General features: G+C 40.0%; 1 protein-coding gene across 1 annotated transcript in view; it reads right to left on the bottom strand.

The window, feature by feature from the left end:
• LOC123984524 (mitogen-activated protein kinase kinase kinase kinase 3-like) overlaps positions 1 to 25,121 on the bottom strand; it is a 51,363-nt gene extending 26,242 nt beyond the window's left edge. The window contains exons 1-12 of the mRNA XM_046071445.1: positions 24,895 to 25,121; positions 8,548 to 8,605; positions 7,998 to 8,088; positions 7,792 to 7,856; positions 7,605 to 7,660; positions 6,873 to 6,920; positions 6,376 to 6,418; positions 6,010 to 6,082; positions 5,434 to 5,565; positions 5,036 to 5,098; positions 4,752 to 4,833; positions 3,220 to 3,336 (exon numbers count right to left, since the gene is read on the bottom strand). Coding sequence (XP_045927401.1) covers positions 3,220 to 3,336; positions 4,752 to 4,833; positions 5,036 to 5,098; positions 5,434 to 5,565; positions 6,010 to 6,082; positions 6,376 to 6,418; positions 6,873 to 6,920; positions 7,605 to 7,660; positions 7,792 to 7,856; positions 7,998 to 8,088; positions 8,548 to 8,605; positions 24,895 to 24,993 — 927 coding nt within the window. The 5' untranslated portion in view covers positions 24,994 to 25,121. The remainder of the gene's footprint in view (positions 1 to 3,219; positions 3,337 to 4,751; positions 4,834 to 5,035; positions 5,099 to 5,433; positions 5,566 to 6,009; positions 6,083 to 6,375; positions 6,419 to 6,872; positions 6,921 to 7,604; positions 7,661 to 7,791; positions 7,857 to 7,997; positions 8,089 to 8,547; positions 8,606 to 24,894) is intronic.
• Between the last annotated feature and the right edge of the window lie 136 nt (positions 25,122 to 25,257).

The following is a 25,257-nucleotide window of genomic DNA, read 5'->3' as shown; positions in this document are numbered from 1 at the left end:
TACAATGGGTAAAAAAAAACATAATTCCTCTGCCATTTCCTGTGGGAGGGATTTGATGACACAGCAAAACAGGCAGCCGCACTCTGCAACAAGACAACCAAAACATAGCAACACAGTGGACGGAAAACACAAACCTTTCCTGGCAACAATCTCAATGTTTCGCATAAGTGCTGAAACAGTCCTCATGGTAACATCTGCTCTATACATTGGGTAGTATAAGATACATCTATACTACTCCGTTTTCCCTTAAAATGAATACATTCTAAATACACCAGCGTTTTAGCTGCTTATCAGAGTTGATCTCCGTCTACATTAAAACGACTGAAAACGCACATCTAGCGGCCGTTTCACGTACAGTGGGCACGTGCATGCTGGTGTAAACATGAAGCAGATGGTCTCTCTCTTCCGTAAGTTAGTTACAGAAGATTTGGTGAAAGAATAAAGTAGGTCTACAACAGACAAAGAACCGCACCAGAATTTTTTTTTGTCATGGACCAATAACGAGCTGGGACTGTTTCTGAATGTAACACGGGAGTTAAAAGTGGCTGTGGCGGCGGAAAACAAACTGGGAGCACTAAAACGCTACCCGGAGTTTTAAAACAAAAAACAGGGTCAGCAGCGTTTTCAAACTGCTCCGTTTTAGGTCTTCCTTTTTGCTGTTTTAGTCTGGAAGGGAGGTGCAAACGTAGCAAAATGTCTCAGTTATAAAACGAAAACGCAGTAGTGTGGATGGGGCCATACAGTTCCTTGATCATATATATTATAGTAGGTGGCAAATAGCTGACCCCAGCAGTCTTGGCCTCGCATATTATCCACTGGCCTGCACTCTAGCCTAGTTAATGCCTTGTCCATTAAAATACTATGAGTCAACTATTGTATGTGATGCTATTTGCTGGTTTCCTTTGGAAATAACAGAAGTTGAATACTGACTCATGACCATTGTGCAGTACAACTGGTCATTCACAAATTAAACCACAGCAGGCTGCACAGAGATACTGTATTTCCAAACTGTACTTGACTTCATGCCGTCAGTATTTAATCTTAAGATGTAAACTCGTCCTTGTAGAAAAGCTAAAACCACAGCAACCTCAAACCATGCTTGTAAAGCACTGGAGAAAGACAAACCATACAAAAATGCATCTATCAAAGCCACAGTTGTAGCACAGACCCTCAAACAGATTTGTCAAATTTGAAAAACAACCTCTTAAAAAGGTAAAATAAAGTTCATTATATTAACACACAACTTAAGGTTAGTAACTGTAATGGATGAAGATGGCTTCCATTAAATGACATATTTGATAACTCGCCAGCCTTTTCAAAATGCATCCTGTATCCTGTGTTTCCAAACTGCCAAATGGAAAGATTTTGATCTTTTAATCAGAGTTGGGTAAAACAATGCTTACTGTCTATTTTTAGTTGCTTGGAGTAACAGATGGGCAGCCTTTACTGTACCACTGATGTTCAAAGACAAAAGTTCCTTAATTAAAGCCAGGTTTTTATTTAAAGTGAGAAACCCTGCCTCTCTCTCTAGCTCTGCAGTGGATAAAAACAAACCAAAAATATTTGTTTGCAAATACCATTTCACCTGGACGTGGTTTAGATGCATTTTTCAAGGAGTGAGAGGATGTCACACTTTGTTAGCCATCTTCATGAATTGAGCCATTTCTTTATCAGCCAGCTGCCCACAGAACTAGAATGAAAAGAGCTGATCCTCATTGAAGACATGAAGACATTTAGTGATCTGCTGTTGTTTAGCCAAGATGGCAATAATGCTGTCATGGAAGTGAGCATTGAGTGGTCAGTGCATGTCCCTGTATAGTTGCAATTTTCATTACAGCTATGTTGAAATTAAAGGAATAGTTTGACATATTAGGAAATATGTTTATTTGTATTCTTGCCGAGTGTCAGACCAGCAGGCGGTTAGCATAGCACAGGATGAAGACTGAAAACAACTAGTCTGGTTTATACAAAGATAACAAAATCAGCACAAAACCCGCCCCCCTCCTAGAACCACAGTTAACTTAAAAAAAGAAAATAGATATAATGTGTTAATTAGTGACCTTTTTTCCCCCATTTCCAGTTGTTTTGCTAACCTAAGCCGCTGGCTGTGGCTTTATATTTTGTGCACAGACATGAGAGTGATATCACGTCTGTGACTATTTCCCAAACTGAATACTACTAACAACAAAACAACAGGTACAACGATAGCTATACTAAAAATCGATGGCAGTGTGTTCTCCATCCGGCCAAAATGTCTAAATGTCTAGGTCAATGAAATGTTTGTATTTTTCTAACCTAAAAGTCAACTACAACTGTGATTTTATACTGTCTTATAATTGTAATCTTGTGATTATATAAAAATAACTACACCAGCTGATGTGCATATCAACAGGAAAGCGTTAATTTTACTTGCTTGCTCACCGGCATGTTTAGCTATCTCTAGAACTGCCACGTAATCCATCAACCGGCTGAAAATCACATGCCAATGCCAGTTTCCATGACAGCACCAGCAGACACTGAACTGAATGGAAATCCAGTTTCTATTCATTCAGTTCTGTGGTCGTCCCACAAGTGAAGAAACAACCGACAGTACAGTTTGTGTTAGAATTCTGTCACTGCAGACACCACAGCCCACACTGGTACCTTCCTACGAGCTGCAAAACGGGGTGCACGTCGAGCACCAGGACTTATGGGTAGGAAATGACCCCTGTACTTAAACTGAGGAGGAGGTAGAGGATGGGGGATGGAGACAAGAAGGAGAGAAAAAAAAGGAAGGGAGGAGAAAGGAGATGAGAAAGGTAGAGAGAAAGGAGAAGTGCTACAAAGAGGAAGAGACGAAGAGGAAAGAGGAAGAAGATGAGCAGAAGGAAAGAGAAGATAAAAGCCAAGGAGAGGGAAGTGACAGACAAAGAGTAGGAAAAGCAGTGAAAGAAGAAGAGCCCCGAGAAGCCAAGGAAAAGAAAGAGGGAGGAGGAGAAGAACAAAGAGCAGAAAGATGAGTCACATGTGTCGGGGGAAAAGAGGGACTGAGGGTTGAGGCGAAAGCGTGAATGGTGGCTGATTAAGAAGGAATTTAATGAGAGAGCAAGGAACGATTTGAAGGGAAGGAAAAGAAGCGAGACCCAGCAAAACATAATCACTACTCTGTTGACCTGTCTACAAGCTTGATGACACTTCTTTTTAATTTTGGAAGCAAAACCTGAGAAGGTCAAAGGTTACCTCTGGTTCAGGGTCATCATCATCGAAGTCATTGTAGGTGCTGTGGTCGGGGTTGTTGGCTTTGTCCAGCAGCTCTATTGCCAGCGTCCTGCTGAGAGGCTGGGACACAAAAGGGTGCTGGAAGACAGACAACAGAGGGAGCCAATAAGAGTGATGGGTTAAAATTGCTTGAATAAATGGCTGAATTTAAATATGTCTGACCAATACTTAAATAACCCATAGGTATTCAAGTATTTAAGTGTGAGAAGCCTTGACAGATGTTAGCTGTTTTGCTTGACAAATAACTAAAATGACTTTATCAAAGCTGTCATACAATAGATTAACATTTTATCTTTTGACAGGCTTATTAATCAGTGACTAATTGCTGTGGCACTAGTGACAATGAAAGTAACAGCCGACAACTTGTGAATCAATATGACTACAGAGCAGCAAGCGGATTTATGTCTGGCTTCTGCTATTTACATTGTGCACTGGTTGTTAGTCCAGTTTATGTGGAAGCATACACCTGGTATATATTCCAAGCCATCTGGGCTGAACCACTGTAGTTAATGTACTGTGCAAACATTTTAGGCAGGTGTGTAAAAATGCTTTCAAAATTAGAAACATTAATAGAGTACATTTTATTAATTGATAAATATAAATTAAATGAAGAGAGAAAAATAATTGAGATCAAATCAATATTTTGTGACCACCCTTTGCCTTCAAAATTAATTCCTCTGGGCACACATGCACATAGTTTTTGAAGGAACTCGGCAGTTGGTTTGGTCCAAACATCTTGGAGAACTATCCACAGTCCTTGTGTGGATTTAGGCAGCCTCAGTTGTTTCTCTCTCTTCATGTAATCCCAGAAAGACTCAATGATGTTGAGATCAGGGCTCTGTAGGGGCCACACCATCACTTCCAGGACTCCTTGTTCTTCTTAATGCTGAAGACAGTTCTTAATAACTTTCGCTTTATGTTTTAGGGTCGTTGTCGTGTGGCAGAATAAATTTGGGGGCAATAAGACCATAATAACCCTGACGGTATTGCATGATAAATGAGTATTTGCCTTTACTTCTCAGCATTGAGGAGCCTGTTCATTCTGACTAAATCCCCAAGCCAGCCCTTCGGCAAACAAACTACTTCTTGCTAAAGCCAAAAATATCATATTTTGACCTGGTGCCATTTTTCTGCACCATCGTTTGAGGATATGCCTACAAACTCTGACTTTCTTTTGCAAGTGTACCTAGAAGAATTGATGCTGTTTTGAAGGCAAAGGGTTGTCACACCGAATATTGATTTGATTTAGATTTTTCTTCTGTTCTCTCACTTTCTATTTTTATGAATTGATAACATCTATTTTTGAAAGTATCCTTACAACATTTTTTCCACACCTGCCTTTAACTCCAAGATAAGCTTTATTGTGGAATTGCACTGATCGACAGTGGGTATCCATAAATAACAGTATAGCTGGGATGTGTAACCCTACTTAGAGTAAGATCATCCAATCAGTTTGTTTTAGAGAACTGTAAATATGTTGTTTAAGTGCTCACCTGCAACAACTTCTCAGCTGTGGGCCTCTTCTTTGGGTTCTTGGTCAGGGCTAGTTTGACAAAATGGTGGAAGTTATTTGTCCTGTCGTCCAGCAGAGAGACAATGACAGAGAAAAAAAGGGAAAGTGTTAATCCTTTGTCCGTCGCCAGGCACAGAGTTGAAAAAACTGGGTGATCTTAAAAGTAGGGTGTTCCATCTAGAGTAAATGTATCTCAGTGGCTGATTATGGCAAAGAAAGACAAGTGAGAAAGACAAAGACATCATGGGCAGGGTCGTCTCTTACCACTTGACTTTATCTTTCAACTTAGGAGGCTGGAAATTACTCTTGGTCATTAAGAAGAGAGCCCTGTGGAAAAACAGAGACAAAAATTTAAACTCACGTCCTTCCAGCAGAGTGCAGTTATATAGTGATGAAAGAGCTTCATACCATGCAGTTATAATTACAAGATCAAAACAGATGTGCCGTCCACTCCAGGACAAACACTGATACTGGAATGTCTCTGCTCCAATCACAATGTGAGGTACGAATTTAATTCTCACATATAAACATAGTCTTTTCTTTTTCTTTCTAACATTGTTCCACATCCACTGCAGGTCTGCTCTGCTGTCATGACACTATCACAGCCCGACCAAACACACACACACACACACACACACACACACACACACGCAATCCTCTACCTCATGGGGTGCAGATCAAACATGGGTGGCTGTAATTCTGCCAGCTCTATTGCAGTAATGCCCACAGCCCAGATATCACACAGCTGGTTGTAACCTCCTTTCCTCTCTACTGCTGCTACCTCTGGAGCCATCCTATGGAGATAGAGACAGAGAGAGAGAGAGAGAGAGAGAAAGAGAGAGAGAGAAGGATGGCATAAAACAAGAAAAGAGGGAGAGAACAGGAGTAAAATTTTAATCATTTTTATCAAATTCTAAATCGGGACAATTAAGCAGCTACACACAAGAACAGAATTTGAATTGTCTACAGTATTTCTCTCTGGCTGCAGCACACAAGGGCCCCATTATGACCCTGATGTTAAACTCTGACTTTTCCATGACTCTGCTTCCTGGTTTGTTAAGCTTTTGTAAAGGGGTGAATAGTCTGATTCCACTACAGCACTGAAACCATCAACTGATGCAAACATACACTAAACATGCAGACTGGTATATTCCTGTAGCATGACTTGGATTTTACATATTCGCACTACTTGCATATCCAAGAAGCGAACTGACAACAGAAAAACATGCACAACTTACCAGTATGGAGTTCCAATAAATGACTTTCTCTTGGCTAGAGTTGCTGTGATCTGGGCCGATACACCAAAGTCAGCTACAGAGAAAGGAGAGAAGAGAAAAAAAAGAGGTATGGGAAAAAGGAAGTGTGAGAATAATAGAGGGGGAGGAGTTAAATAATTAAAAAGGGAGAGCAAATGAAGGGTGAAAGAGAAGGAACGTGATAATGGATAAATAAATAAATATGTTGGAAAGTCAGAACAGAAATTATTATATGAAGGGAGAACATGAGAAGACATGGAGGAGAGAGAGAAGGAAACAGAGTCAATAATTCAGTTTCAGTCTTTTGAAGGGGAAGGTAATTGCAGAAGTCTTGCGTGTTCCTCTCACCTAGTTTAACATAGCCGTTGTCTGTCAGGAGGATGTTGGCTCCCTGTAAGAGACAAACACGCCACGCATCAGGATCCAACACAAGTAATCACATTTCAGGCCAATTCTGATGATCTTGAGAAGTGGTTTGCAAAAAGGTTTGTCATTTGATCAATGTAGCCTGCAGGTATGAATCAATAATCCTTTCCCCTGTCAGAAACACCCTCAGCTGTGTCTCCACAATAATTTGGAGATCAATTTTCATTTATTTTCGACATCACTAAATGGATGTGCTGCTACTCTCTTACTGAGTTTGATGAATTATCATTCATTTATCATGAATTATAATGAATGATTACCAGAGTTACCTTTGCAACACAACAATATTTTGTCCACCCTTCCCACAGAAATTCACATACAGTGAATTTAATTTTACAATTGACGTGTGACATGGAAAGGCCTTTAGATTTGAAAGTGTAGCTGACATGTGTATTCCATACAGTTTTCTCCAAACTCACCTTAATGTCTCTGTGCATTTTGCCTTTATTGTGTAGATAGTATAAACCCTGTAAACAGAAGAACACAACAGCTGGTGTTATTGGCTGTTGTTGAAGGGAAAAGGAAACTGTCATGTGATCAAAATACCAAAAGGGCACTGAAAAACAGAATAGAACATATATTTAAAATATTTCTAAATAGCAATATTTAGATATTTTTTCACCAGAACCGACTGTTGGTTGAATGAAAATCAAATGTTTGGGAGCAGCACAGACTTATCATCTGTGTCTCTGCTAGAAGACTGGCTAACTATACAATGCTAATGCTTTACAGGGTTTCCTCTTTAAGTGTGTGCAGCTGTTGTGGTTTGGGGAATAATTCCAGTTTTGTCTCAGTATTTACTTACTTCCAATTCATTTTTCAACTTGAATGGATACAATTTCAATTTTAAAATGCATATGTAGAACACAATTTGGTTATGGTAGTTTTCTGATTTGATTGATGCACAGCAAATAGTCAACTCTCGCGAACCACAGTAAAAGCTAAAGTGTTAGCATGAAGCCAATAAACAGTTCAGGTCCTGATGGTCATAATAATTTTGGTGTCTGTTTTCTCATCATTATACACAAAGGAAAATTCAAGCAGCTAAGCAGAGGACTAATCTCCCAAAATATGCCTCTCTGTTTATCCCCCCCCCCACCTGTTTAAAAATACAACTACACTGTACACAATGAATATACTGTATACGCTACCTGCAGGGTCTCCCGTGACATGTAGGCTATCTGTGACTCTGATAGAGGCCCGGTTACTGGAGCAGTGAAACAAGGAAGAGAGAGAAAAAGAGAGAGATGGAAAGATATCACAGAGTGAGAAAAAAAACCAAAACAGAACGGTTAAGATGAAAACAGATGTGTGTGTTTGAGCGCATGTTATTCTTACCGTGATAAATATCCTGCAGAGAACCTCCTCCACAGTACTCCATACTGATCCATAACTTATCTCTCCTGCACACACACACAGACAACACTGTGTCAATACACCTTCACACAACGTCTCACACAAGTACTTTCCCCCTCACACACCTTCATCTGTCTTTTACTTCCTCACAAACACACACACACACACACACACACACACACACTTACCGGAGATAACTGCCAAAATAGGCTACGATGTTGGAGTGTTTACAGTCCTTCATCATTATAATCTCCTGTTGTACGACAGCAAAGTCCTCACCTGGAACGAACACATATGTACACACACACACACACATTATTTTGAAATTAGCCCAAAAGGACGGAAAGTTGCAGACCGGGTTTCAACATATTTCCCTTTTTTTTTATTCCACACTTAATGAGTTTAATTATTTAGCAACAGTGTGATGATACATTTCCACACTTCCTGGAACTGGAACTGAAGTTTGTTGTTTTAATGTTTTCCTTTCTTTAGTTGAGGAGAAGATGGAAACCAGTGCAAGGGAGGGGAAATAATGCATGGGTAACGAAACAGGACCATGTTAGAAGGGAAAGTATATGCAATTGTAGTGAAAAGGGGATAGTGTGGGAAGGAGGTTTGTGAAAAAAGGAGACAACGGACGACCATGTGATTGATGGAAAAACGGATATAGGGATAGAGAGGAAGAAACACCAGCGAGAAGGGAGATAGAGGAATAGAAAGAAAGCTGAGATTACTCACCGGGTTCCAGTTTGATGACTTTGATAGCCGCCAGCTCTCCTGTGTTTACGTTACGAGCCTAAGGAGGAAAGAGGAGAGAAAGTGAGTTACTGGAATCCGATTTGAGTCGCACTTGACTGAACTGGAAGACAGAAAGAGAGAGAAACTGTAGCTGTTTTCATCCAACTGCAGAAAACAATAACATAACAATGAACATCCGGCTGACAGCTACCAGCTGAGTGGAATGTCATTAATCAATTTGAACATACCCCTACACCCCCTGAACACATTTCAATCAATTCATTTACATGCACTTAAATAACGAGGTTTCTGTAAATCAGTGTACACGAGCAGGAGGTCAGTAACGAGATTACTCTTCTAAATCACATCAATAAATAACAAATAGTTGCTCAGCTGTTACTTTCCCCATGAGTAACACACATATATATATATATATATATATATATATATATATATGTATAAATGTGTGTGTGCGTGTGTGAGTGACAGAGAAGACGGCATTATCAGTTACCCCAGTTACAGAAGCCAGGTTTATCCTTTATGGGAAATCTAAATCCGGCTCTGTGCTGGTTAGTTAGATACGTACATGGGCATATTCCTGTTAAAATTACTTTGTCCACTAATTATTCAATATGTTGTTTGCAGCCGGATTTGAAAATTCAAATCATCAGAATTGCAATTCATTCAAAAATCAAACTCAGATACGGCGGGGGTGACAGAGGAATGTATGGACTTCAACAGGAACTCAAGGCAGTTTTTCCTGTATTCCTGAAAAGCTGACATTTATTGAAAAGCTGCAGGTTTTACAGGAGACTGAGGCTGATTTTCTATATGACATATACATGGATAAAAGATGGTCTTTCAGAGCAGACATGAATTGCTTGCTTCTCTCAGGCCAAGAATGTGCAAATATGACTTTGTGACACTGCAGAAATATATATAATATAAAAAGAAAGAAAAAGAGAGAGAGAGAGAGAGAGAGAGAGAGAGAGAGAGAGAGAGAGAGAGAGAGAGAGAGAGAGAGAGAGAGAGAGAGAGAGAGAGAGATTTTACAAGAACTGATAAAACCACGACTTTCAACATGAGAGGCAAAACAAGAGCTTCATCACCATAAACAGCACAGGAGTAGTGTGTCATATCTCAGCTCTTGCGATATTTTGTAATTCTGCGGTTTCACCATTTCTTGTTTCAACAGAAAGAGTGACAGAGACAACCCTATCTACCCTGATCCTGCATGCAGCCTCTCCAGCATATTTATAAAACATTAGACAGGAAAAACATGCTATTTTATATTCTGGCTTGTTCACTTTATTGGGAAGTTGTTATATATTGGAGGGTAAATTTTCTATTCTAAATGAACAACTTTTAAGCTGCTGGCATTGGAGCTCCATTTCCATTTCGATATTATCACATCAAGACAGAGAGACTTTTTTCCAAATCAAAATATACTTTTCAGGTTTGTATATCCAATTTACAAATGATAATATATTAAAAATAATATTATAAATGAGGGCTCAGTCATCTTGACGGACAGTGTTCGCACTAGAGTTCCTTCGGGCAGGTATGAATGCAGCAATTGCACTCCGGCAGGCACCAAAAACAGACCAAACAAGCGTACCGAGACCTTGAAGAGGTGTTGTCCGTCTGGTTCCAAACTAACTCTGGTACAGTTTGTTTAAAGTGTGAACGTCGCCGACCTTGATCCAGCCCAGTTGCAGAAAGCAGTGCTTTGGAGTTAACGGGCTCTCGTATTCAGTGCAGACTGTGTCTTAGGTAACACTGATAACTACTTCATTTGACGGACAAATGTGGAGACAAATGCACTGTGTGCCTAGGCAGCAGGGCTGGTTTGGTAATCTGGCATACCGGGCAAATGCCCGTTGGGCCGATGCACCTTTGGGGCCGGTCTAATGTAAATTATTTATTTATATAACTGTTTTTTAAAAAATGGGCCAGTGAAATGGCTTGTCAGCGACTACTAATTTGTCCCGAGCAAAATTGTAATCAAAACATTTAAATATGAATGTTGTCGGTCAGCGTCTAGTCAATGTAGGCCTACTTACACAAACGGTTAACAGTCTGCCGCAAAGTAGTGAGAGAATAACATGACACACCTGACCGCGACACAGACACCTGTCGCTCTCTCTGCTGTCTCTGTCCCCCTCGCTCAGAGACACTTTGCTCTGTTTGACTGTCTCTCTGCTCCAGGGTGCTTAATTCCCTCTGAAGCGGTTATGAGCTGCACTTTATCAGAGGTGCTGAAGTGAACATGTGTGTGGATATTTCTGTCTGATCACAAGTGTTTTCAGTTTCGGTTTTCTACCTCTGATGAAGAGCAGTGAGCTCGTCTCATCCATTACAGTCCCAGACGGCTCTGTGTCTGTCAGGCGGTCTAAAGGGTGTAGCAGCCTACTACCATATCAGCAGAGCAACAACGCAGGGTAGATTTTGTTAAAATATAATGCCCTTTCATTCTCATTATATCTCATAATATTATATCTCAAATTGTTATTCTGCAAATGTCAGTGAACACAGATATGCTATGTGGGAGAGATTTTTCATGTGCAGAAAGTTTTGAAGTTGAGCAGAAAAGCTGCTGAGCTATTAAGGTGCAGGGGTTTATAACTGAATTAAAATGAATTCATTTATCATTGAGGAATTATATTACACTATATTTTTATTTTTTGAATTGTCACCTGAATTTTGTGTTTCCTTTTATATAAATAAAGACATTTCCTAAATTAATTGGTGCAGAAAAATTCACCAGAATGCAGGAAATAAAAAAGCCCAAATTTTTCATGGGGAGGACACCCAGACCCATCTCATAAATCAAATTTTTTTTAATTATTATCAGTAGTAATTATAAAAATCATAATAAATGTATTTAATGGCCTATGATATTTAATAATTAAAATGTAGCTCAATGATTTATAGGGTTCAGTTTACAAATGGCATAACAAGATAGCCAGAATGTCTCCAGAATGCAGGAAATGAAGTGTTTAATGTTTAAAATCTTCAGGGCGAGTACAATACACTTTTCCCCCCCCCAAATACTAAGCTTATTAAAATATATTGTTGTCTTGTTGTCATGGCCCCACTATTTGTGCAGTGTCAAGTCTCATGGTCTCAAGAGTTTTGTCAAACCCCTAATCTAAGCCCTTAAAAGCAACTATGTTTTATTGGTGAGAGATGTCCGACCGATTTTGGTGGGCCGCCTGGGCCAAAAATGCCAGTGTCGATTTTTTGTCCCAGTCCAGCCCTGCTAGGCAGATTGTGAGTCTTGTCACAGCAACCTGGGGGTTTACGATGTTCACTATGTACATGCAAAGTCTCTGGTTCAAGTCCATCCACAGACCTTTGTTGCATGTTACCCCCAGCTCTCTTTTCCCTCATTTCCAGCAAGCTCTTTTCTGTATTCTACAATGTCTAAAAAGGCAAACATGCCATAAAAATATTCATAAATAGAGAGACGTAGTTAATCTAAAAGTAAAGTTAAGCTTGTACTGCTGGCTTAATCAATGCCCCTAACCTATTACAGAATCAACATGACAAGCTTTGACAAATGTCAAATTGCATTTCAGTTTTCTGTGACACAGTAATGTACAATGTGCAAAGTGAACTGCCTAGCATGCGCCGGGACAGCCACCAAAAAAAATCTAATTAGATCCAGTCTCTTTGGGGGCACCAAGCAGCACCAACAGAATCTTGGCCAACAAGGAGCTGGAGTACTGCCCACACATTGGTGGACTGCAGACACGCAACAGCGATGAGAAGACAAAATAAAAAAAACTCAAGGGTAACTACAAGAAAATAACTACACTATCAAAATGAATCTAGTATTAAAGACAAAAACAGGGTGGCAAAGATTGGTTCCTCTGTGCAAAAGGAAGATCAAGTGAAGAATAAAGAACAGAGGCAAAGGAGGGATGACAGGGGCCCACCCATACCAAAACAAAGCTGTGGTGGGAGGGAGGAGATACAAAGAGACGCAAAGAGAAAAGAAGTAGGGGAAGCAGAGTGGAGAGCAGAGACAGTATGTCTTCAGTCAGCAGACAGGCCAGAGATGACTCATAGCACTCAGTGCCACTGTGAGTGGCAACAACACCCAGCCTGACTCGACCTGACCGGCTGGCTGTTGTGACTGACTGAAGCACGCTGTCTGGTGTAACCAAGGGGTTGTAGGTTTGATCGCTAGTTAGCTAAAAAGGGGCCGCTGTACTGAAGTGTCTTTGAGCAACAGCAAGCAGAAAGCACTACGAATTGTTAGGGATTCTTCACACGCCCTGTTTGCTGAATTTGACAAGCTCCCCTCAGGAAGGCGTTATAGGGGCAACAAAAAACCTTTTTAATTGCTTTGATAAATTCACAAGAGATAACTGGTCTACTGGAAGCTCCTATTGCTTTCTGTCTTTAAATGTATTGGTGGTAAGTGTCCTGTGTTATGTGTATTTGATGTTTTTAATGTTTTTTTAATGAACCTAGTGACAAGTTTCCAGAAATGGATAATAAAGATTTTTCTTATCTTATTTTATTAGTTTTCCTGTATGAAACATGGACAAATAAATTAACCAAACTCTTTGGGATTCTCACAGGGAATACTGAAAATGTTACAACACAAAAGAACAATCCATCATTCCCTGAAAACCCATTCAATGATGGAGCAGAAACTGAAGAAACCACGAAATAGAAAGCTGTTTGTTATTGGTAACAATTTAGTGTTACTTTTAAAAACAAGACAAATTAAAACATGCATTTGAATTTATTTTGGGTGAGAAATCTAAACCTACCAGCTAAAATGTTGTGTAAATGAATGACTGTTGACTATCTACATTAACACACCCAGGCTGTGTGCCTGACTGCTACATGTTGAGGCACAGATGACTGGAGGCTTGGTGATTGTGACACAGAGCAACAGCAGAAGTGATTTAGGTGGCAAAGCTAATGATGCCCCTTATGTACTTGGGAATAGGGCTCGGTATACTACATTAAAAAAATAAAGTTTTAATACACGTGCTAATATAACTGAGTGCTGATACCAAAACAACAAACAGTTGTACCTGAAATGGTCAAAATTATGATTAAAATAAGTAAATGTCAGATAAGAGAAGAAATAAAGAAGAGTGTCAACATAAGTGTACATTCAATGCCAACTTCCAGTGTTTTACAGTATTTGATACTTTGCGTTATAGGCACATTTTTGTTCTGTACCAAAATATCTAGAGGTTCAATAACCAGTCCTTCTTCGGAAACATTACCTAATAAGAATTATCTATATTTATCTATAATTAAAAGGAGGACCAACGAATTAAAAAAATGCACGCTCTCTCAAAGCCAAGGCAGGAGTTGTTTCCATGTCTTGTGTTGTCAGATCAGTAGTGGATTGATGTGGGCTTCTATTACACAGCAATGGAGAAACTTAGCTCCCATTCATCATTAACATTGTGTGTGGGTGTGTCATACTCAGCATATGGTCAGCTCAGTGGAGGATCAGTGTGACATTTCTCTCTCTCCTCTCTCTGACCGTGAAAAACAAACACAAGCAACCTAGGCAATAGCAGCTCGCCATGCTAATCATCCCACTCAGCTTGAGCTGTGATCCTGCGCAAAACAAGGGTGCACCATTTCATTTTATTCTAAGGTTGTTTACTCATAGAGCTTTCCACTTGATCTAAATTGAATAAATGTTAATTCCCTACAGCTCTAACAAAAACTATTTAATACTGAGTCTGGTAAGGGTCAACTTTTATAACAAACTTATAATGTACCTTTTAAGGTCAAAGGTCATGTCAGGATAGGGTCCTCACAGGTTCATGCCCGAAGATTCACGTTTATCTACTGGTGATGGGAATTAAATTAAATTAGATTAAATCATCTTTTGATTGGTCCTTTGTGATTCAATTTTATGACTTTATCGGAGTGGTTTTTTGTTTGGATCATGCAGAATAAATTGAGTCATACGGTGAATAAAAATAAATAGAAAACAATAAGGGAAAAAGAAATTTCTAACAAAGATGAAAACGCACAAAGTGGCTCTCTCATCGGCGTCGTCCGTTATCCAGGACAACTTGGAAAACGCGCCTGCTGAACTTTCCGTCTCATTCTCTCATCATCAATCTGTATCTTGAAATTTTCAAACCCTTTTTGAACAGACAAGCTCACTAATAGCTGTTTTTTTTTTTTCCTAACAATGGCCTGGAGGGTTACACACACACACACACACACACACACACACGTTTAACCAGAGCCTTCTGCTGAAAGCCACTGAGCAGCTCCACCGCAGTAAGTCGGGGCATTAAGGTTTGGCTTGAGGCAATAACGACCAGTTGGTTATTCAGTTACTCTGACAAGATGTTTCCGAGAGATCTGAGGTTTCAAACAAGTGACATTCCAGTCACAACCATGCTCCCCTGACCTTTAAGGTAACCAATGCAATGGTCTTTTGCCTGTTTTAATGAAATTTTGGTTAACTAACTTCTAAAGCTTATGAATACCTAAAATCCATTCACGACAAGCCTAAAACTTTTAAATGACAGTTTCTGTAATTTTTTTAATCGTTTGCAATAGAATTTCTCCACAAGGCTTTCACTTCAGCAACCTGCACGATTCACAATCCACTGAGCACACTGCTCATCTCTCGTTTTTTAACGCTGTCATCTTGACATTCCCTCCCAGGAACCGATGGGGTCAACAATTGCTGGCTGTCACTGTTTGTAAGCAAAACACATCCTTTAATTAAGTATGAGAACTGAATTTAGAAATAACATGATTCATCAGTTTTTGGGGTGTCAAAATGGTGATGGCACAACTCTGCAGCTTGTTTTCTCAGACAGCTCAGCCATCACAAACACAGGGCCCCAGAAGGAGAACAGGGGAGGAGTAAAGTGTTTTTAATCAGCACACCTGTCACCTTTCAGCAAAATACTCACTCAAGCATAACACCCATATATGCACACAAACACAAGCAAAACAACCCCCCCCCCCCCCCAAGTGATGCAAAATCTCTCAGCGTCACTTTGATTCAGCAAAGTAACTTTTCTTATAAGCATGCAAAGCCTTCCACACACTGCGTAGGTATCAACTAGTGGTCGACTGAAATGGGTTTTTTAATTTCCGATGCCCATTTTTAGAGAGCAGGGTGGCCGATACATAATGTTGATATCAAAACAGAAAAGTCATGTATTATTCCATTATTACATGCAGAGTACAATCTAATGTACATGGTTATCTTAGCCAGTAACACATTGTTTTACGTGGAATTTTAATTATTAAATGAAACAGAAAAAAATACATTGGGCTCTACTGAGGGACGTTTAGAAAGAATAAAAACCTGTATCAGACCTTCCTCCTCCTCCTCCCTGCTGTTTATTCACTGCCTGCAGGTAATGTTACCTGGTAGAAGGAGGAGCGGCTGGTTTGTCTCAGCCAGCAGCTGAGTTTTACAGTAACGATCATGGCTGTCGGCAACTCAAGTAGTTTGGAGCTAACTTAACTTCACCATCTCCACCGCAGCGTCTCTCTCTGCTGGCTGCTGTGTGTGTGTGTGTGTGTGTGCGCGCTGACAGATAGCAGCAGAGCCTGCAGCCTGATTATAAACAGGCCCGGGCCCGTTTCATACTGTGTTTCAGTGCCATCATTACAAACATTAGTTTTGTTATCCATCGCGTTTCAAGTTTTACCCTTGAGACATAACGTTACATTATAGCACCCGCTAGTCTCGATAGCAGTATCAATAAGCTTGGACCCGAAAACTAGATGTGAAAAAACATTGTCGTTGACTGAAATAAAAAAACAAAAAAACGAGGCTTTACAAAAAAACAATAACTAACTAAAACTATATTGTAGGTTTGCAAAACTAACTAAAAGTAACTAAAATGAAAGAAGAAAAGTCCTTAGTTTTCGTCTATTTATTTATTTCACAGGACCGAAACCTACATTTCAAGTGGATATGAAGCCGGGGGAACTGATGTTGCGGGCAGTTAGTCTTGCCGGACCGGCAGTTTGGAGGTGCGCGCGGTGATTAACAAATAGCAAAGTCCGATAGGCGCCTGTTGGTGAGCCGCAGGTGTGTTATGCTTTTCTCCTCCGTGTGAAGAGCTGGCATGCTGCGTGTCGTGTGGCTGGCCTGCCACGATTGCTTTATCCGTCAAGAGAGCCTGGGGTCAGGTCGGCGTCTGGCCGCAGCGTAGCGGCTGGTGACCACTGTTAGGAGGAGAGCCCCGTGTGACGTGGGAACTTACCCGGGGAGACCCAGGTAGGGATCGGCTGGTAGTTGGTGGGATTTGAACATGTATTTCTATTATCTTTTATACATTTGCAGAAAATAATATGAATGCAACAACTGTACAGAGTTGTGTTTAGTTTAGTTTGGATTGCAGGTAGTGAGTCGCTGTCTTAGTGGTTTTCTGTTCTGATGGTCTGGCTTAGTGCTCATCCTGCATGTGTGGGAGAAAGTTGCCCCTTGCCCACTGACTGTGAGCTCCCCTTGCACTGGATTAACGCGTCTGCTGGTCATTATATTTACTGCATGTCAGCCAGTATGAGTTTTATGGGCTCATTCATATCTCAGCCAACCTGTCTCTTTGTGCTTTTAATAGAATCTATTTTTTGATTAATATAGGTTTACATTTTAATAAAGCCTAACTGCTTTCCAGTCATACTTGCCTTCAGTGTGCTAGGGACCTGTTGTTTGTGGCTCCAAAGGGGGCCTCCACTATCTTCCCATTTCTTAGCCGTCCATCACCAACATTTATTGTATTTTACCTATTTAACCAAGAATGACAGAGCTAGAGACTGATGTAATTAATTTCTTGGGACCACCGGGTAGTAGATTTAGGGTAGTTTGCTCTTAGGGTTTTCTGTATGTAGGATTTAAATTATACCATAGATGTAGCATGTGCTTCATATATTTGCAGTATTTGTTTAGAAAATGTTTTAATATTTTTATTTTATATATATATATATAGACACACACACTTGGTGTTTGGGGTCCTACAAGCTTCAGATAGCTTAAAAAAGGTGTCCCTTTTCACAAATCTGCATTATTTCAGATGATTGTACTTGTATTTTAATGTTTTGTGAATAAACTGGACTGAACTAAACTGAGCTGAGCTTGGCATTGTGCAGCGACAAAGACTAAAACTAATAAAAACTAAACTAAAACTAAGCATTTTCAAAAAATAAAAACTAAACTAACAAATTCACGTTAAAAACTAATTAAAACTAAACGAAATTGAAAACAAAAAGTCAAAACGAAGTAAAAATAAAAACTAATGAAAAATCCAAAACTATAATAACCTTGGTCAGATGTCACATCCTTCAGCTCCATTATTCTCTACAGTATGGTAATATAGATTTAATGATAGCCAGTAATGGTGTGTAGATTTGTCTTTTAGGATGATATATTAGCCTTGTGAGTGCAGGTATCTGCCAATGCACATTATCTGAAAATGCCAGATATCGGCCGATTAATCACTCTATCACAAGTATAAACCCAGAGCTGTCGTTTAATCCAGCATTTAGTATTGAAATCCTTCCTTCTTAAAGCGAGTGATGAGCTCCGCCAATAGCAATATATTGGCATTCGTTTCCAATACTACTCAACTGGGATGAAAGGAAATCAGTGAAATGGAGCTCCACCACAAACCAGTGATGGTGATCAGAGGCACAAAAGCACTGTGCTACTGCCCAATGCAGTTCAGCTATGTCATATAATGTGATAATGTGATGTATAACATTCTTGAAACAAGGTTGAGGTTGGTGTTTCACAACTAAAATCTTCTAAAAACTGAAAAGTCACTACCCCAACTGATTAGAGCTGGGCAATAAAACAATAATGATAATTATCACAATATAATTTTCCTCAATAACAATATAAAAAAAATGTTCAATATATCGTCAGTAAGTGTTTGATTGAAACCAGAGTTACTAAATCATATTTTTTGAAAATAGATTTTATCATAATTGTTTTGAATGTTCTACCTCAGACTTGATCACGGTTTGTGAAGTCACATACCAAACACTTTGCACACTCCTGCTACACTGACCCATCCAAACAGTAGGTTTGTGTACAAATGCATGTACAGTATGTGTGTATAGTATGCAAGTGCAGTCTGAGAAAAACAGAAATGTTTCTCGTCACAAGCAACAAGAGTCAGGACACCCTGACACCCTTTTGTCCACGTAAATGTTTTCTAAGAAGCATTCAGCTGGTATTAAACAATTATTTAGCCCAAGTTAGGTTTGAGCACTCCAAACTCCATCACATGAGCACACAATCTCAAAATAGGATTTGAAACTTGTGCTAACACGGTGTTAAGTTTTACTAAACCACTTCAGCAGCAGAGTTGTATTCTGGCAGAGTATGAACACCAAGGTGCTCCAACAAGCCTCAGAGATGTAATCCCTTCCTGGTTATTAAGTAATGACGCAGCATAAAGTGAAATATTACTCTCACAGAGGACAGCCTTGCACATCACTGCATGATGAAGTAATTTATTTGGGCGCAAGCCAACGAACGCACCATTTACCCCTCGTATTACAATGTTATCTAAATCCGGACACGTTATCCAGATAAGGAAAAAATGCATGTCAATGCGAGTGTAAATGTGTCGTGAACAGATCTGCCTGAGCACATCTGGAGGTAGTCTGGCTCGCATTGTGCTCGGATCTTAGGTAGGTGTAAACCCAATCCGTAGCCTAACATGCAGGCTACAACATAACATTAAAGTCTACAGATATTTGTTTTTAGCTACTATAGCGAGCAAGAAGGCTGAAAGAAAACACACCTCAAATGACTAATTATGCGTCTATTCTGTACCATGAAAGTGCCAAAAGATTACTCAACAGAGCTGTGGGAAAATGAAAGCAATACAGGTGGGAAATAAATGATATCCAGTTAGAAATAACTATGTGCGACGGTGTGCGCTGCACTCATCTGCGCAGCTGATCTGTTGTTAACAGGGCATATCACTTTTTCTAGTGACAGTAGCTTACATGCCAGTACTGCAACACACCAGGACAAACTGACACAAGGAATAAATTAATGTGTTTGCCGAATTTACAAGAGGGGACAAATGATTAAGAATTTGCCGTAATCAGCATTTCACAGAGTTTATAAAGTTTCCCCTGACTCAACAACCCACAAAACAATGTGATTTTCAAGGGAGTCTGGGGCAGATTTGCCACCACCTCAAATTACCCACGCACAGATTTTGCTCTGGAGGACAGAGATCCGATATCAATGAGGATAACAATACCACGTGTAAACACAAAAGCCAAGATTGGATCATTTATTATCTGGATACAGATCACATTTTTATAAAATGTGTTTGATATGTCCTCAACTCCAAAATAATTAATTTGTATTTCTGCATTTATATACAATATTTTAAATATTGAAAAGGCTGAGAATGGAGAGCGGAAGCTTTAGCCTGGCTCTGAGAGTTAAACGTATCTTTGTTTTCACAGAGGCCTTTAATGCAAGCTTAAATGCAGCCTCATTAAAAGAAGAATTTATTTGTTAGATTTAAGGAATCAACCCTGGTGACTGACAGCAGCAGCTCCACTAGTTCAAGAGAGTAAAATCTGCTGAGTGGAGATTTCCCAGGGCTGTAAATATGTGTGCTTGCAGGGGGAAGTCCCTTAGACTTCTTCTACAGCTTCCAAACCATCATTTCTTTTGTACTGACCCACCCTGCAGAAGACTGACACAACCATTCACTGTCTGCACTGCAAACATTTTGCAAACCAACAGCTTATCCTTGCAGACATTTTATTAATCTTTTTTTTTCTCTAATACAGGCTACAGGATCTTGTATTAAACTTTATTAACATGGTTCAACAATACTTTAAATAGCTGGCTACACCTCATCTCAAGGTAATGTGAACCACATTGAATTATGTAAACAAATGCCCAAACAAGTTAAGAGATGTGAGCAGGAGATATTAATTTGTTATGGAATGAATATAATTTCACATTAGGCTGTGAACGCATATTAGATAAACTTATTAGACTAAACATATTTCATTTCTAAAAAGATGGGTGGACTTTTTAAAATGTAATGAAAAATATAAAAAATAAAAGTAGATAAGATAAAATTTCAGACTTAAAGAACAAAAACATACTTAATGAGATCACTACTTGATTGAAGGTCTTTACATACATCGCATTCTTTTGTAACATTAACACAGAAGCCAGACTTAATACCTTGCTGCCTGAGAGCACAGTAGCTGAATGTAAAATGACTTCAGAAGACTATTCTTACTGGTACATCTGGTTTTGTCCCTCGCCCCTACACTGTGTCATTAACTACTGTGCAACTATGCAAGTTATCAATATGTCACTGCACCAATGGCGCCGCGACAAATTCCTGCACAGTACATTAACTGTACTTGGCGAACAGAAACCAGAGCGCCAGGATGGGGAATAAATTTCAGAGCTTTTGTTAAAGCGGGCTGAGTTCTGTATATCCACCTCAGTGAGCTAACAACTGGAGGAACAGTGACAAAAACAGGATGGTTCAGGGCCAGCAGCTTCAATTGTGACTCTGCAGACATCAGTGCGTGTGTGTCTATGCGTGTGACGATACAATCATCTGGTTATGTGTGTGTGTGTTAAGCTGTAGGCTCCTGAGTGTGAAACAATAGGACATGAACACACACACGCACACGCAGGAAGTGAAGATTCCTGCATTCCTGGACCACGGCTGCCCAGCTGTGCCACACACACCCACAGAAGTCTGGCCAGAGGAAACCGTGGCCACATTTATCACTGTTAAGTACATCAGTCTTATATTGAATACATTTGAAGGGCGTGAATGCATGCACAGAAAGCTTTTTTTTTAATATGGCATCAATCATAGACTAGTGATGAAGGCCTTCATGTTTGTGGACGTGGAGCATCTAAGTCAAAGGAAGGCTAATTATCCTTGTTAAATCTGGAAAAGATTTCAGTGCAGTTTAAGGGGATTTGAATAGGAAACCCACAATATGGCCAAATTTTCTGCTTTATCATCTTTATTTATATTGATTACATGCCCCATATAACCATGTCAGCTTTGGGGTATTTGACAACTGTGTTGGTAAACAGGCATAAAGGAAGACTGGAAGCATTGCTTGCCACTTACGTAAATCCCAAAAATACCCAGATGGCCGGGCTGTTTCTGGAGCACACTCACTGCTACTGAAACTGGTTTGTCATTAATGAATCTCTGTCCCCACCGAAGGCCATTGCCTGCCTCTACTTCCTCATTTCCAAGCCACAAGCACTGTCACCTTGAGAAAACCAGCCAGTCCAACTCGCAAACTGCAGGGTGGGTCCACTCCACCCACATAAAATGACAAATTAATCCAGTGGAATGTTTAACATCAGTGATCAAGCAGACTTTTTGTAGAAAACCGGGCTCGCCACTTCTCATTTCTCTTCTCCAGTAAGACTGGTAAACATAATGCTGTGCACGGCGTGCTCGTGGCATCACGTTACAGCAAAGATTAAATGAATCAAACTGTTGTCTTCATCTTGCAAGCCTCAAAAGTGAGAAGCAGCTTAATGCAGGTTTAAAAGTTGGAAATCTCTCAGTGCTGTCAGCCCCAATGCGAATGAGTAGTAGGGCGACTGCTTGCAATATCGACATAAAGCTAATGATTTGTGCTTAGGAGTAGTGAATCAAATGTGAACATGTCTGGTGTTATTCACACTGGACTGTACGATGAGAAGTCACACTGCTCACATGGTATTGTCGAGTATTTCAGGGATCATTCTGGGAGAAATCTCAATTTGGCTTAATTTGAAAAGAAAATTGGATGGTAAAATTGTGATTTACATTAGTATCAAACTAAATAAGTACCATGATCCATACAGTATGAAACACTGATACATCAAACAGTCCTTAATGCTGTTCTTTCTTCTTCTTCTTCTTCTTTTTATAACCAGACTGCTTCAGGGGCGTTTGTAAAAGTAAACCCTGCCTCAGCCTGCCTGTTAGGGTGCTGCTAAATGATTTAAATACTGATAAGGTATTTTATGTTATCATGATAACTGCCTCGTTTATTGACACAGTATTGGTAGCTTAAGCTCCCTCACAAGATACCAGTGTACTGTACCACACAAGCACCTTCTTTGAAGGATCGGAGCTGTGATCTTGTGGTCAGGAGGAGAGTCTCACTATCAGCCAATCCTCCTTTACAGACAAAGAGGCAAAGCGGCAATCAGAGGAGAAAACAAGCTAGCTAGAGTTTGCAATTTGTTTCCTGCTTAAACATTCCTATCCGAGCCACAGTTTCACACAGAGGTATAACCAAATATAGGCATCAATAGAGGTTTACCAAGTGCCCTGGCGCCCAGAAGCACATCCTTTAATCCAGAGGTTTCAGGTTTGATCGCCCAAGTGTCCTCAAGCAAAACCTGTTATTTCTACAAACTAGGGTTTGTGACAGGTCTAGTATGATTGTAAGCAATGAGCTGATAGATCCTGTCAGACTTGTGTGTCGGCAACAAGGCAAGGCACTGTACCTAAATTAGAGACAAAATAGATTAGCTGTAGCAGGGAGGGAAACACTATGGGAAACATAAGAAAGGGAAGAAACAATGAGGGATGTCCCGGGATTTTTGGAGCTTTACATTCAAAAAGAATAGAAATCTTTCACGTCTCTAGTCTTTAGGATACACTTATATTCCTGTAATTACCACAACGAGCATAGTAGGTTAACCAAACATCATCCAGTCCTATTGAAGTGTTTAATTAATCTCCAGTCTGCCAAAAGCCTTTCCCTCACACAGCGGTGAAATTAAATTCCTCTACAGTGTGACTGCAACACAAACAACTACTGGGCTAAGAGTGGATATTTAACTTACATAACCTGACTGATATATTACAGGGAGCTGATGTGCAAATCAAGCGGGTAAGGCTAATATAACAATGTATCCAAAACCATCAAGAATTTATAAAAAACATCTTCATATTTCAGTAACTTGTTTTCAATAGTAATAATGTGGTGGTTCATACTTTATGGTATTGTCTTATCTGATATGGTGTGAATACAGTATTTTAGAGGGATTTTGCTTAAGTCTATAGGGCTCATCTATGAATTTACAGCAACCACATCCTGCATGGTGCAACTTCTTTATGTTGTGCAGCATTTAAACTGTTTTCTGTGATACTATAAATTTAGCCTAACCTGTTAGAGCCTTGCTTTGTTTCTACTAAACTGTGTTATATGATTATGACTGAAGTTGTTCAGTGTGGCATATAAGAAACATGGTGACACCCGAAGTGACTGTGGTGGAGTTTGGTTGTAACTTCCTTTCCTTTGGGATGCAGGCTGTCTGCTCCCAACACAGGCCCTTGGTAAAGTGTAGGACCGAAGCTAACAGCTATAACGTAACATAAATCAGACATAGATAATAACACCCCCGTTCCTTTGTAACTGTAACGTCTCATGTTAAAAGTGAATAATACCAATAAGGGGTGTTGATATTGTAGTTGTTGTTGTAGCTTGCTCAGCTAAACTGGATTTGTAGCCAGGCAGCTGTCAGTCTCTGCCACGGCAAAACGGAGACAGTTTTAACACATTCAGGAAAAGCTGTGCAATATCACGATTGATGGTGAACCTACTAACTTGTCTCTGCTTCAATTTGTGTTCCCGTACAGGTGGCAAATCACTGCTTGTTGTCATTTTGTCACCGTGTTCCCATGAAACAGCTCAAAGCATTTAGCTTCGTGATGCTATCACGTTAACTGCGTCCGTTCTCGGACAGCTAGCGGCTAAACGTCTATTATCGGACACATCCAAATCCTTCTTCTTTATTATCATAATTATTTACACGATGATCACAGGCGTAAGCAAGCATGTCGCCGTTGCATACGCAAATGTGTAACGACTTACACTTGTACAGTACAAAGTGAATAATGATTTCTGCTCAACAGAATCAGATGTGCGTCCGAGCTCCGACTGGAGGCTTACAGTCAACATCAACGTTTGCTAATGGTTATTTATAATTTCTCGGCAACCGAGCACCGTAACTAGCCTAACTACTAGCAGAGACATTTTGCTACTAGCTAAATGGCATCTCTTTAACGTTAACCCGGATGTCCACAATGTCTGGCAGAAAGGCCAAAACAATAACACTCAACATCAGCAAACACCCCGTGTCCGACAATGGAATTGGGTGCATAAGAAGCAGAATAAATACTGCATCAGTAAACATCAACACGGGAAAAAACTTGTTTCAGAAACGAGCTCATGATGGTTACATCATTTGTTTTCTACTGCGATGGACTCCAATGGAAAGCTATTTATGTCTACTCTGTGTCCGATAATGGACCTCCACTCCTCTCACTGCAGTTGTACCTTGTACACATCTCCGTATGTGCCGCTTCCTATCCGCTGGATCAGCTCGAAATCCTCCTGCGGATTCCGCCGGGACAGGTCGACACTGGAGTTCATCATTTCCACTGCCGATTACGGCGCCGATCGCGCACGATTGACGAGCCCCAACAATGTGTGAGAACAGATATTTTAAGAAAAACATACGGCGTCAGAAAATACCAGCCCGAGTCCGCTGTAGCTCCAACATGGCTTCCACTGCGCATTGAGCATGCGCAATGGACATGATGGCGTACCCCTCACCGTGGAGTGACCAGGGAGTTGGAGCTCTTGAATTTAAGATTTAAGATTTAGATTAAGTGTGGTGATCAAACTACTTAAACTGAA

Source organism: Micropterus dolomieu, linkage group LG15, assembly GCF_021292245.1.
Source record: "Micropterus dolomieu isolate WLL.071019.BEF.003 ecotype Adirondacks linkage group LG15, ASM2129224v1, whole genome shotgun sequence".
Taxonomy (NCBI): Eukaryota; Metazoa; Chordata; class Actinopteri; order Centrarchiformes; family Centrarchidae; genus Micropterus; species Micropterus dolomieu.
The sequence above is the reverse complement of the archived record's forward strand: the minus strand, read 5'-3'. Positions and strand labels throughout refer to the sequence as shown.